At 47.6% G+C, this 13,807-nt stretch overlaps 1 protein-coding gene and 1 long non-coding RNA gene across 2 annotated transcripts; both read left to right on the top strand.

The window, feature by feature from the left end:
• Positions 1 to 3,061: 3,061 nt before the first annotated feature.
• Positions 3,062 to 3,649, top strand: LOC121833342. Its single transcript, XR_006076646.1, has 3 exons — positions 3,062 to 3,098; positions 3,460 to 3,537; positions 3,611 to 3,649. It is a non-coding gene; the product is annotated as an uncharacterized LOC121833342 (long non-coding RNA).
• A 141-nt stretch (positions 3,650 to 3,790) lies between these two features.
• LOC115314264 lies at positions 3,791 to 9,103 on the top strand. The gene is made up of 4 exons (XM_042286564.1): positions 3,791 to 3,835; positions 4,004 to 4,292; positions 7,944 to 8,057; positions 8,414 to 9,103. The coding sequence occupies exons 2-4, from the start codon at positions 4,004 to 4,006 to the stop codon at positions 8,473 to 8,475; spliced, it is 465 nt and encodes a 154-aa protein (XP_042142498.1). The 5' UTR covers positions 3,791 to 3,835; the 3' UTR covers positions 8,476 to 9,103.
• Positions 9,104 to 13,807: the final 4,704 nt, after the last annotated feature.

Raw genomic sequence — 13,807 nt, 5'->3', positions numbered from 1 at the left:
CGTACCGGCACGCGTTCGTGTGATCACTACTGCGTGATGCACGTTAAAAATCCCAGGTTAGCGGTTGTACCGCACTGGCTAAATTTCTCATCTACAGCTAAGAGACCGATTACCCGTTGAGGCGCATCTCCATCAAGGCTGTATAAACATAAAGAGCAAGCCAATTTTATTTTTTTTGTGTTTCCTAAGCGGTGCCATGGCTTAGGGGTTAGGGTGTCCGCTTCATACGCAAGTGGACGCGGGTTCGATTGGTTCGATCCGCGGTGGGCCTACTTTTTTTTTTTTTTTTTTCTCAAACATTTTGTTTTGTCGAGGCATTTGGCGATATTTACGACATTTCCTTTTTTGCGATGAACAGTAAAAAAAATTAAAAAAAAATCGAATGTTGTCGAGAAACTTCACAGAACTAAATGGTATCGGACTCCCTTTCCGGAGGTGCGATCGGGGACAGCGGGGCTTGGATTGCCGGCTGGACGCCGCGAAGCGGCGTGTACTGGTTACGCTTTGTAATTAGCAGCCGATACTGTCGCCGCGAAGCGGCGTGAACGCAGGCGGGGGGCTGTGTTAACGAGCGCCCCAGTGATTCACGCGCCGTTCGAAAAGGGTGGCCCGAGCGGCATGATCTCTCGGAGGAGTGCGTATAGCCATTTCCGCGCGAAGCGCACTCCGGAGTGCGTATAGCTTTACTCTATACACCAACTCATCTCTGCGACGTCACGGCGCGGTGGTGGCGCGTCGGTCGCACTTCCGGTCTGGGGCTGTGGGCAGAAGTCCCCATGCCAGACGTGCATTCCTGCGTTGTTTTGAAAGGAACCAGACTATAACCTAACTTCTCGTCAAAACGCCGCGACTGGGGCCGTACCAAAAGTGTCGAGAAAGGTTTAAAGGTCAGTTTTCACGTGCTCGGTTCGTCCAAGAATCTTGATATGTGCCGTGAAAAGGGAAAAGCAGACGCCGTCGGGCAACGATTGCTTGGGCGGGAAGCACTTTGGGTTGAATTCACGGATACTTGTGGCCATCAGATTTATTTGTTTTCTTCCAACATGAACGCGAGAAAACTGTCAAGCTGTGCGGACCACCTGTGGACTACGTTCAGTGCGTCTTCAAGTTCAAACGGCCGCCTGATTGTTCGAATTGTCGTCTGCTCTTTCAAACGTTTCTGCTTGTCGTCTGCTCTCTTAGACGACGCCGGTCCGTATAGACCAAATGTTGGCGCGGTACTTGCGATAAGAAGTGAGTGCAGGCCTCAAAAGACTTAAATTTGAAGGTTGGTAAGTAGGCTGGATGTAAACAGTAAATACGAAGATGTTGGTCATTGTTACCAGTGACCAACACCGACTTGTTATGCCTAATTCAGTTGGTTCGATTCTGCTTGCGATTTTCAGTATCGTCGTCGACCATCTCAGCTACGGTTCACGCTTTTGCCGCCCGAGCTGCGTCGCGACTGAAAATTCTGAGCGAAATCTCATCATGCGAATCAGGCTTTAGCGTACAATCTGCGGCGTCCACGCGGAATGAATCGCCGCATGTCACATTATTCACGCGAAGTTTTGCGGTGTAATAAGCCTCGGTAATTTCGCTTACGCCGCTCAAGATAGTCAGACATCGCCAGGAAGACGTAGAACCAACAATTCGAACGCGAAAAAGGGCAGGGGGACTCACACCGACGCCGACAACATCGCATTTCAATGGTTTGTTTATGGGCGATGGCGAGCTTTTTGCCCACACCCCCATCGCGCACGCGCGGCGCCGGTGGCGTCCGCTAGGGGCGCTCCGGGCGCTTCGGTTTGTTTGTAAACATGAGTTGGTGTATAGGCTCCTTGCACATGACGTCATTTCCGATACCCTCCAGAGAAGAGGGGAAGAAGGAGCTCCCCTCTTATCAGGACCCTCCTTTGTGCCTCCCGGATTAGCACAGGCGTCGCTATTCTCCTCCCAGAAGATTATAGAAGATTAACCTCTCACTCAAAATTCTTACAAAAGCAGCTTCCCTCTCCTCCTTTTACTTGGTGTGCAAAAGTATGCGATGTGACGTCAGTGCAAGGAGCCTATTGTGAAAGCGTGAGCCTCTCGTCAGCGGAATAACTGTACTGTGACGCGAGCGGCTGAATACACAGTTTTGACGTCTACCAAAACGTTATTCGCTGCAGGACCACTTCGAGCCCTCCCAGTTCCAGGCGAGGTGCTCTGACGGCTGGAGGAGGCTAAAAGCCACAGCTGTTCCGAGCTTGTTTCTGCATTCTGAAAGTCAAGTGAGTGTGTGTAACGAGGATAAGTGAGATTTTTGTTCTTTTGGTATTTACCTAGATTATGAGAGTGAATTAAAAGCAATAATTTATCTTGTGTTAAGATGTTTTTACTGATATGATTTGAAAGAGGCACAGGTCACCTATAATAATGTGGACTTGGTAGGCTGTTGACATCTCTGTTCCATGTCAGAGACTTTTTTTTTTTTTTTTTTTTTTTTAAATCGGAGTGGTCCTTGTGCAAGAGTGCATGAGACACCATCATTCAGTGTTGCAGCCTGACACAGCACAAAACCCCGCCTCATGGAAATGCAAGTCAAAACCCAATAACTCATATTCTGTTGCTTCTATTAAGTTAATGCATGAGGCATTCATCACTCTCAGCTGCCTTGTAATGTTATGACAGCCTCACCAGCTAAGTATCTGTCATGGTTCTTGCATGGCTTGGAGTGATCTCGTGAGGTGGGCAACACCCAGTGGACCATTTGCAGAATTAGTGGTTCGAGAGTGCATGGCTAAAAGACGAGAGTTCCCTGGCCGCAGGCACGTCCACTGCGTCCCGTTGGCTTATTGTGTCGCATTGACTTAGATAGAGCTCCCCCAAAACCACTTTTGTCCCCCTTGAGGATTATCTTTCACCCCGAGGTAAATACAAAGAAGCCCTCGTCCCTCTCCGCTCGGCCAGCATGAAGAGAGAAAGGGCGACAAATCCATTTATTTTCGAACCCATATTTCTGCAAAACGAGGATTCTCGTACCGTGTTTGCAGCAACCAGCGGCCAGGACCTCCGGAGCGACCCTGCAGGTCGGCCTGCTAACGCAGCCGCTCCCCACCACCAGCGGGGCGTGCTTCGTAAGCATCTTCCAGGGTCCTGCGTACCCCCGTGTAGCAATACCACCACGCTCTTCGCCGCAGGTGACCAGTGACAACCAGCGCGGCCAGGCCAGCTCAGCTGCCCGCGGCACCTTGGTGTCGGCAGACTCCACCAGCTGGGTATGTGGTTCTTGCACGGCTTGGAGTGATCTTGTGAGGTGGGAATCACCCGATTCTCATACCGTGTTTGCAGCAACCAGCAGCCAGGACCTCTGGAGCGGCCCTGCAGGGCGGCCTGCTAACGCAGCCGCTCCCCACCACCAGCGGGGCGTGCTTCGTAAGCATCTTCCAGGGTCCTGCGTACCCCCGTGTAGCAATACCACCGCACCCTTCGCTGCAGGTGACCAGTGACAACCAGCGCGGCCAGGCCAGCGTAGCTGCCCTCGGCACCTTGGTGCCGGCAGACACCATCAGCTGGGTATGTGGTTCTTGCACGGCTTGGAGTGATCTTGTGAGGTGGGAATCACCCGATTCTCGTACCGTGTTTGCAGCAACCAGCAGCCAGGACCTCTGGAGCGGCCCTGCAGGGCGGCCTGCTAACGCAGCCACTCCCCACCACCAGCGGGGCGTGCTTCGTAAGCATCTTCCAGGGTCCTGCATACCCCCGTGTAGCAATACCACCGCACCCTTCGCTGCAGGTGACCAGTGACTACCAGCGCGGCCAGGCCAGCGCAGCTGCCCTCGGCACTTTGGTGTCGGCGGCCTCCACCAGCTGGGTATGTGTCATGGTTCTTGCACTGCTTGGAGTGATCTCATGAGGTGGGCGACACCCAATTCTTGTACCGTGTTTGTGGCAACCAGCGGCCAAGACCTCTGAGCGAACCCTACAGCCTCTTTCTCCATCACCCGTTTCACCTAGGCTCACTGAAGATGTCTTTCTTCAGATGAGCCGGAAGATCAAGCAGCTGGAGAACGAGAATCATCGCTTGGTGAGGCAGGCTGCCTTACAAAAGACAAGGGAAGCGACATTCCGGTCTCACTTACACGAGTTCTTCACTGTGGACCAACTGGCAGCTCTATCGAGATCCAACAACAGGGGGTCCAAGTGGTCTAATGAGACGGTGAAGAAGTCGCTGCAGATGCGATCTGCATGTGGCAGCTTGGGCTACGACTTGCTACTGGAGGGGAGCTTCCCATTGCCGTCGTCTAGAACTCTAGGGCGGCGGCTTGAAGGCAAGTTTGTTGTCAGGCTACTCAAATGCTTCAAAGCTCCCTGTTGATTATTTGCAGGTATAATATCCTTGTTAGTAACTGTAGTGTTTTTGTATTTTACACAATTTATTTTTAAATGATAAGTTGGTGTCATGGTTCCTTTTTCACTTAGTTGCAGTGTGGTATGAAGGGGTAGATTATTGATATTGTGTTGGAATGATTCTCTCATCGCAGGCATACAGCACTAGTTTGACCTCAGTATCTTGCACTCGTCGAGATGTGAATTCAAGTTTAGAGGGGGAGTGTTGCCTTCACTCCCAATTTTTGTAACCTTGCTGATGCGACCATGGAGGTAATTATGCTGACGGTGTCTAGGAGAGCACCCTGTGGTGATGATGGTCGAATGAGGCTTATGGATTCCATACGAGCACTGCATGAACACTTGACTTGGTTTCGTGACAATAAGTGCCTCGGCAAACATTTGGGCAGCTCATGACTAATCTCTGCACACGAATGGCCAAAATTAAACATTGTTTACAGCTCAGCACATGCTGCACATGTTGCCATCCCCAGCCTATGGCTATACACAGTTCTCACGTGACGTCGTTCTAGTCACCATTCCCAGGTACTAAGCGTTTCATTAATGTAGTGGAAGGTAGTTCTAATCTGCACCCCGTGATTGGCGCGGCCCTACTAGAATAAAACGTCATCATCTCACCTACCAATCGTGTGTGTCCTGTGTCCTGTGATGTCGAGATCGCTCTAGCGCTCTTATCAGTTGCCCTTGGGACTCGCGATGAGTTGGCCGCGTGCCGTTCGTTCGGTGATGTGCACACTTTCTAAGTGCTGACAAAGTCGCGATTGCAGCGAGTTAGCGCAGTTGAGTGCGCTTCTTAAGGAGCACCGGTGTGCTGTGCAGAAGCGACACTTACAGAGAAAGCACTGTCATCGTGCGTATTTCGCAGGCACTGCGATTGTGCATTGAGTGGAAGGCACACCTCCAGAGAAGAAGAGGTCACGCGCGTGTGCGACGAATTCAGGAAAACATTGTAATGTAGCGTAATGATTGTTCATGTTCCTGGTCAATATGAGTGCTTACCTCAAGGCCAAAAAAAAAAAAAAACTGGCTTTTACCATGAATATGTGTTACTCTACAATTGAGGTCCCGTCAAGCAGTGTGCATCATTGCTCATCATTTCTTTAGTCTAAGATTTAAAACGAATATTTGGGTATAGCAAGAGGACTGACAAATCTCTCATCTACTTACAATCTCTATGTAGGGCTTGATTTATTTGAAGCGAGAGTCATTCAGTAATTTAGATCAGAATTAACTGAGCCTTGGCAGTGGGTAGGCAGATACTTGAGAATAACCTAAATGAAACCAGCTAGATTTTCCTTTACAAAGTATAATCATTGCTCACATGCTGAGTTTGTGCACTAGAAAGCTATCTCTACAGGAAAAAGGCTGTTGACAAGGAGAACTAAATGACAAGCTTCATTTGTTGCTTCGATTAGCAACTGCAGAATTTACGCACATCCTTGAGAACGTGAACAAAACATACTCAAAATTACTCTTGTCTAACCTCATTTCAGTGGATTACTGTGTGCCCCTTGATATTAGGTGTTTTAGGTATGATAGTCTTTATATCATATCTAAAATGACTTTTTATTCATACTCGTTCACACTCATCCATCACTCAAATACTATAATGTTTTGAAAAATGTGTACTAAGGTAAAAGTGCTAAGCTAAGTTAGCATGTAGCTTAGCTTGTTTGTAGCTAGCTAAGCTAGTTACACACGACTGGAAGCTAACTTAGGTTAGCTTCCATTAAGCTAAACTACCTTCCGCCATCTTGACATCAACACTGTCAAGATGGCGGAAGCTGAGCGCAATGGCAGTATCAGAAAGGCACAGCAAGTATTCAATATGCGATTCGAAATTATTCGACCCAAGTCACTATTAGCTTCTTATTCGCTTGAAACATAAAATTCGTTATTCGCACGTGCCTGCTTAAAGGAGCGATGCAACGATTTTTGTATTTTGCGCAAATACCGCTGAAAACGGATCCCTGACGTTAATGACCTGTGAAATACTCGTTCGTTTTTCACCACACGCAATCGAAGTCGCAGAAAAAATTTAAGAAAAACGAGCACCTTTCACCCCCTCAACTCGCAGCCAGAACAAGCGGCCACGCGATCTGGAGCCGATTATATGCCGCCAATGTTAATCATAGCCACGCGCTAGGGTCGGCAAAGCACTCGACACGCGCTGGCTTCCAGACATTGTTACGGTGCGGCTGTTGTTGTCATTGCAGCGATTGGACACAGGCCACTACCCGAATGCTTCTTGAGCTAGTAATTATCACGAGCCCATATCGGGTGTCCACGCCATGCTCGGGTCCAATCTATGAGCCGCATTCAAATATCGTCACTGGGCGGTACTCCTACCGCCCAGCTACGTCATCAGATTTTGCGAAGGAGAGATTGAATAAAAACACTGGGTTTTGTCCTCGAAATTACGGCGCAACAAAGGAGTTTCTTGGTCAGTGGCGTTGCGTGCAAGTATCCTTGATTACCACAAGTGCCAGTAAGCTCGTGTAAAGGGAAAAACATTCCAAATGAATATCGTTGCACCGCCCCTTTAAGGGGAAACTAAAGCGGTTTTGTACCTTTAAAAAACACTTGCATCATCTTCATATGGCCTCCAGTATCACGAATATCAAAATTATTTGTCAATTTGAGGCCCGGAGTAGCCATCAAAGCATTTTGACCATAGCGCTGAAGCCCCGCCCTCCCGAGGTGTAAGAAGCTAGGAGGAAATTTCTGAGAGACAGCAGTGTCGCAACAAGGATCCTCGGAATCTCTGCAGCTATTGCAAGCTTATTTGAGTGGTCAACAAATTGTGTGCGATTCACCTCATGCTCACGATTTTCACTCGCCTGTTTGTTTCGACGTAAGTTTAGTACACCTATAAACTTTCATAAAAGATTTAGCGGATGTTGGTCAGGCGTGAAAGATTGTAGCGGGAACTAGGCGTCTGTAGCAGATGACGCACCATTTCACGAGAAGAAAAAAACGCTGCATTGGGCAAGGCTGGTCACATGTGCCGGAACACTGCACGAGAGATGGTGCTTGAGCTTCGGTGGCCAGGTGAAAGTTCTTGACGTGACATCATGCCGAGTGAATTTTTTAAATATTTCTTTGCGTTGGGTGATACTTCTTGAGCAAATAGTGCATATTCAAATTTGCAGGATACAAATACGGAAGAATTTACCTCTAACTCATTTTTTTTTGGAGAACCTCTTTATAGCTTCCCTTAAAGTGTTTTCAACAAAATCAGTCAGTGGTTCACAAATCGGAGTCGGTGACACTTTTAGCAACGCACAGCTACGAAAGTAACCATGGAGTGTACTTTACTTCAGTGCTGGCATTCATCACCTTTGCTCATCAAGTGGAACTGCCAACTTTAAGAGAGTGGCAAAAACTCGTAAAAAACCAGCAAAAACCATTCGTATGGACAACAATAATGGAAGTTAGCAGCCTTTTCTTCGTTTAGTGCCCATGCTGTTCTTTTATTGACTGAGGGGGAAGTTTCAAATCATTGATTCCTTCAGTCGAGTTTACCAAACATTGCATACACTTGATGATCTAAAGCAGTTCTGTGTTTGTAGGTGAGCACTGCCCTACGGGTCCTCAGTCACTCCACGGCCACTGCCCTGCGCTTCCTGGTGGAGAATCATGGCTGGAGCACCAACTTCCTCACCACGGCTTGGTTCTTGGAACAGGTCAACAAATGGTTTGATCTTATGAGCAGCAGGCACCCAGTCCTTGCGATCAGCAGGCAAAATAAGGCCTGCTACAAGAACACCCTTGACTTTCTGGTCAAATTTAAGGATCTTTTTCTCCACCTCACTATTGGGGATGGGGCGTTCAAGCCAGTGCAGGCGGGGGTAATCCTCTCTACCAAGTCCATTCTAGACCTGCAGCAAAGTCTCATTGAGGGACATTCTTTTTCATTTGTGCTCACATCCAGATTCACACAGGACTGCCATGAAAACTTGTTTTCGGTAATGCGACAGGGCAACCCTATCCCAACTTCTTGGAGTTTAAGATGACCTTGAAAATCATCACACACTCGCAGTACCTGAAGGCGTCCAAGGCAGGGTCCTACGAACTGGACGATGCCTCCTTTTACCTGGCTGACCTCGCAGACTTGGATGTACAACCTGCTGTGCCCACCGACATTTTTCTTGAGGAGGTAGAACTCGCCATGTCACAACCTGAGGAGAATAGCTTTGACTATTACGCGGGTATGTGGTACGAAGAGTTGTAAAACATAATGCTACATGTGACACGTGTGCTGCAGCTGTTCAAGTCCCCATGGCACCTGCAAATAGCCTCCTCAGGCTAAAGAGTTATGTCCCTGACGCTCTGACCTGCCCCTCTGAAGCTGCACGCGCCCTCTTCACAATTTGTGAAAGTGTCTTTCGCAGCCTCATTGCGGATTTGATGCATGCACGGGGCATCCTGGACGGCCTATCGGCGAGGATGGCTGCAGAGAGCCAATGTGTTCAGCTGCCCGACTGCCATGAAATCAAAATGAAGCTCATCAGGCGATTCTGCCATGCACGGCTGCAACTGTTCCTGCGGGAAAAAAGTCGCGAGTTGGCGGCTGGGGCAGCTGAACGCAGGGACTTCGGCAGTCGATGGCAGGACCTCGGAAAACCAATTAGTGTTTTAGATTGCCTTAGTTGATGAAACTGTTGTCCCGTTCTCATTTTGTTTTTACTTTGCTTTCTTCTTTGTGTTAAGGGCAGCTTTCATTTTTTGCGTTCCTTGTTTACCGAGGCACTTCTGAATTTTTTTTACTCTTGCAACGGTTGTTTGTGCGAGGCCCTTTTTCTTGTGATCTCCATATAAGCCTACGTGAAGCCTCTGCATTTTTTTTTTATGCTTGCTACACATGTTTGTGGGAAGTTTCTTGTGCTGTGCTTGTAAGCATCTGTACTTTTTTTATGCTTGCTACGGGTCTGTGAGAAGCACATTTTTTTTGTGCTCTGCCTGAGGCCTCTGAATTTTTTTTACACTTGCTATGGGTCTTTGCGGAACGCTTTTTTTCTTAGGCTCTGCCTGTAAACCTGTGTGACGCCTCTGAATTTTTTTTACGCTTACTAGAGATGTTTGTGGGAAGCTCTTTTTCTTATGCTCTATGTGCAAGCCTGCATGAAGCCTCTGGATTTTTTTCATGCTTGCTTCAGATGTTTGTGGGAACCCTTTCTTTTTCTTGTGCTCTGCGTGTAAGTTTGCGTGAAGCATCTAAATTTTTTTCACACTTTCTTCAGCTCTTTGTGGGAAGCTTGCTTTTTCTTATGCTCTGCATGTAAGCCTGAGTGAGGTCCCAGAATATTCTTTTACTTTTACGTTTGCTTCGGATGTTTGTGGGAAGCTTTTTTTTTTATTGTGCTCTGTGCGTATGGCTGCACGAAGCCTCTGAATTTTTTTACGCTTGCTACGGTTCTTTGTGGGGAGCAATTTTTCTTCTGATCTACGTGTAGGCCTATGTGAAGCTTTCGCTGTCATGCAATCTTGCTCTTCTGTATCATGTTTTTTTTTTTCTTGTCCTCCTCCTTGTGCTGTGCACTGCTTATGTTTCACTCATCCCTTTTTGCTTCATGTGGATGTTTGTAGCCTACACTTTCCTTCCTGGTGTCTTACATGAAAGCCTATGCAGAGACCTCCTGCCCATGTTAGCTTGTCTTTTCCCCTGTCATTCTTCTGTTCACTTTCCTCGTGTCATTCGCACACCTCGAAATATGCACTCTCTCTGTATCCTCAAGTTTTTCACTTCTGCACTTGCTTAAGACATTTGCAAGCCATCCCTTTACTTCATGAGCTTTCCATGTGAGCCTTCACCGTGCAGCACCTTTACGCTTCTGGGAGCCTATGCTTTGCCTCCGACCCTTTTGGTTTATCCACTTGCCTATTTTAATTTTGCAGTTTCTGTGTTTTTTCTTGCAGAGGCACGAGACCCATGTCCCCTCCATGGTCATCGGTTGCAGCTTTTGGGTCTGTCTCATTTTATTTCATTGTAGTTGCAGACTTAATTATTGTCAGGTATCTGTGTGTTAGTTCGTTTGCAGTAGACCTAACTGCCGCCATTTCCTTTCCGTGAGTTAGTTTTTGTCGGACGCTCGTACTCAGTGTAACAGGTGCAAGGGCTGGGTTTTGTCGCTGTGTCCAGGATGTTGCAAGGAGACTGCTGGCCAATGGACTTCTTCCAAAACCGACGCGCCCCATTGCGGCGAAATACCATGCAGTGCGTTCTGGGAACTAGTTGGCCACTCAGTTTCGGTTTCGACTGAGCAGATTCATCTCATGCTATCACGCTGCGACCGAACGCACTGCTTGCGTTTTCGATTATCTGACTTTTTTACGAATGTACAATATACTCATTCTCGAGCGATACAAAACGAAGGCCGGGGCACTTTTTTTGGTACCCGAAACACCGGATATTTGAGTGCGTATGCAAACGTAGTAAGACGTGGCTTAGTCACCTTAACGAGTGCATCTTTGAGTTCAATTTCAATAATCCCGTCTAGTACCAGTGAAGTAGAACTGAAATTTGTTCACCTGGAGCCTTTCACCTATTTTGTTTGCCAAACGTCCGCTTCTTGTTACTTCATTGGGCAAAAAGCAAGCCGCATTCTCACAGGAGTATCAAAGTTGAGCCCAGCGTTGACGCGTAAACTTTTAAGGAAACGCAATAAATTCGACCTCACTACTGCACCAAAGTTACTATGATGTCTTCCTCGTGTCATCATATATCTCCCACTCAAATTTTATGCTGATAGAAGATTACGTTTTCGCAAACGCGGAGATGGGCTAGCTACGACGGAGGCCCTAACAAGCGTCCCCTACTCCTCGCTAAGCCTTTTTGGACGGGCTTTTACTGACGCCCAAGATCTGTGCCTGAACGGTGTGTCCGAAATTATCGCGGCATACTCAGGCAGGAAGAAAGCTAACACATGACAAATATTATGGCCATTAGCAACCGTCAAATGCACTTTGAATAATTTCGTTCGTTTGGCGCACCGCATAGGGGTTCATACCCGTCCGGCGTACTTCTGGCGAATGGTGCAACATTTTTCACACAAGTGCTCGACTTTTGCTTTCTTAAAACGGTTTGTATGCGCGAATGTGCCTATACGATTGCAGGACAACTTTACGTGCATATGCGATGTTGAATATTAGTAAAATGCAAGTGGGTGGGGACTTCGCTTCGTGCAGCGCTGCGGGTCAGTACAGATAAGAGATAAGAAGTGTGTTATAATTGAGCTTTTCAATGGCACCTCCGAGTTTTACTTCGCGTACACAGGCATATTAAGAAAACAGTAATTGCAAAAAGTAATATTTCTTCTATGGACGCACGAAACGAACAAACTTCCTGATCAACAACATATAATGTAAAGGTGCAAGCTCGATGTATGCATACTTATTGGTTGCTACAGCCTGTTGATTCGTACATAAGCAAGATCCCCGAGCTTCGCAGCGTCGAGATTCCCAGCACTGGCTCGTCCAGATACCTCGAAACGCTAACAAAAATCTCAAGTACAAAAATAGAACAAGCATGTGTTAAGAGAAGCTATATACGTCTCGGGCTTGTGCTAAAGCTTCGAGGTCTGGCCATTGAGGTTAGTTTATAGACCACAAATGACGCTCTTGGGACCAGAAAACATGAGATAAGGGCCGTTTATAGTCCACGCTCTGTGTGTAATCTCTGGTCGACGTGTCGATCGAAACTGAAACCATGCCACTCTCCTCCCTGGCCAACTAGTTCCCAGAGTGCAACGCGCGCCGTGTTGCATGCAGGGCTTTATGGAAGTAGTCTATTGTGTGCATGCATCAAGAATAGTTGTGTGTCAGAAGTTCCTTTATTTCCTTGTTTTTGACTCCATACAGACCAATGTTGAAATTGTTGGTGGCTGCTTCATCCATGGAGTGCAAGGATCATACCTATTTGTTGATTAGGGAATAATTGACATGGCCGTGTCATACATATTTGTTACATGGTCACTGGAAAGTGTGAGAAAAGAGAGAAAGCCCATGGCCGTTGCACAGGGAAGCCCCCAGAAACACTGACCCCTGGTGGTGGCCTGATCCAACACTTTGCCGCACAAGCTAAAGGTTCATCTTGGTTGGTGTCCCCCGTGCCTGAGTGGGGCACCCTTGCACTGCTTAAAATGCCTGCTCAGTTCCTGGTCCATAGCCTGGTTTTTTCACTTGTTAACTGCCAATCAAGTTAGTGCCCAGTGGTAATATCATCATCTGACTAGAAATGAGTTGAGTTAAAGCGTCTGGGGCACAACTGGCCCAGGTGTTGCTTCATTGTGCCATGGTGGATTTTACCAAAGTCATGCAGTTTTCGACAACCTGGAAGATGATCTTGGTCCCCATTGTTCTACAGCTCCCATGTTTCTTTCAAAAACAGGGCTGCTTTCTTTGAGGTTGCTAGGTCTTTCCAGGTCTACCTTTGGCTCCTGGGTCTCAGTGATGAGGTCCATGCAGCAAACTCTAGGACAAACGTTGAACACGAGCTCTGTTGGAGATTGTCCTCCTGTGGTAGGTGGTGTGCGACGGTACACAAGGAGCCATCTTGGCAAGTATGCGGCCAAAGAACCACCCGAGAGTTTCTTTAGACTGTCCTTGATCGTTCTGACAGCTCTCTCGGGAAGTCTGTTTGACTGTGGATAGTTAGGTGCAGTCCTTAGGTGGCCAATTCCATTCTGAGTAATGAAGTCGGTAAACAGCATGCCGGGGAATGGTGTTCCATTATTGGACACCAAGCAAACAGGAAGTCCTAACCAGGCGACCGTGTTCCTCAGATATTCGACTGTTGCAGTGGAGTTGGCTGGCTGCAGATGCCAGTGGTTTCTTTCAATCTTGGTAACTGTTTACCACAATTAGCACCGTTTTACCTTCGATAGGTGCAGTGCAGTCCATGTAAAGTCTTGTCCATGGAGCTGTGGGTTCTGGCCAAGCTTGTGGCTCTGCTTCTGGTGGCATTAATGCAGCCTGTTGGCATATTGTTCAAGGTTGTACGGCATCAACCATTGCCTTACCTCATTGCGTTGATACCCATGCGTGTGTCATGGAATTCTTGGAAGAAGGTTAACCTCCTATGGGCCTTTTGACTCCGTGGATGTTGTGTGACGACACTGGTCCAACTGCCTCTGGAGGTGTGGCACATTCAGGATCAGTTCCTCAGTGTGGTTGCGATACACCAGGAGCCTGACACAGCAGTGTCTGCTTTGCCTTGTTAAAGCCGTCGTCTTCCTTTAATACACACCTCTATTTCACATTTTTCTGGAGCAGGTGGTTGAATGGAGCCAATAGCTGAAACATTTGAGGCAGGCAGCTTGCATGCTATAGATGATGAATCCTGAGAAATAACAAAGTGCATGGCAATTCCATGGAGCAGGAACCTTCAGGTTGGCTTTCAGCTTGTTGAGATAGGTAGGTAAGTCTATCTACCTAG

This window comes from Ixodes scapularis, unplaced genomic scaffold (assembly GCF_016920785.2).
Source record: "Ixodes scapularis isolate PalLabHiFi unplaced genomic scaffold, ASM1692078v2 PGA_scaffold7__128_contigs__length_106722199, whole genome shotgun sequence".
Lineage (NCBI taxonomy): Eukaryota > Metazoa > Arthropoda > Arachnida > Ixodida > Ixodidae > Ixodes > Ixodes scapularis.
Note: the sequence above shows the minus strand (reverse complement) of the source record. Positions and strands in the feature narration are given on the sequence as shown.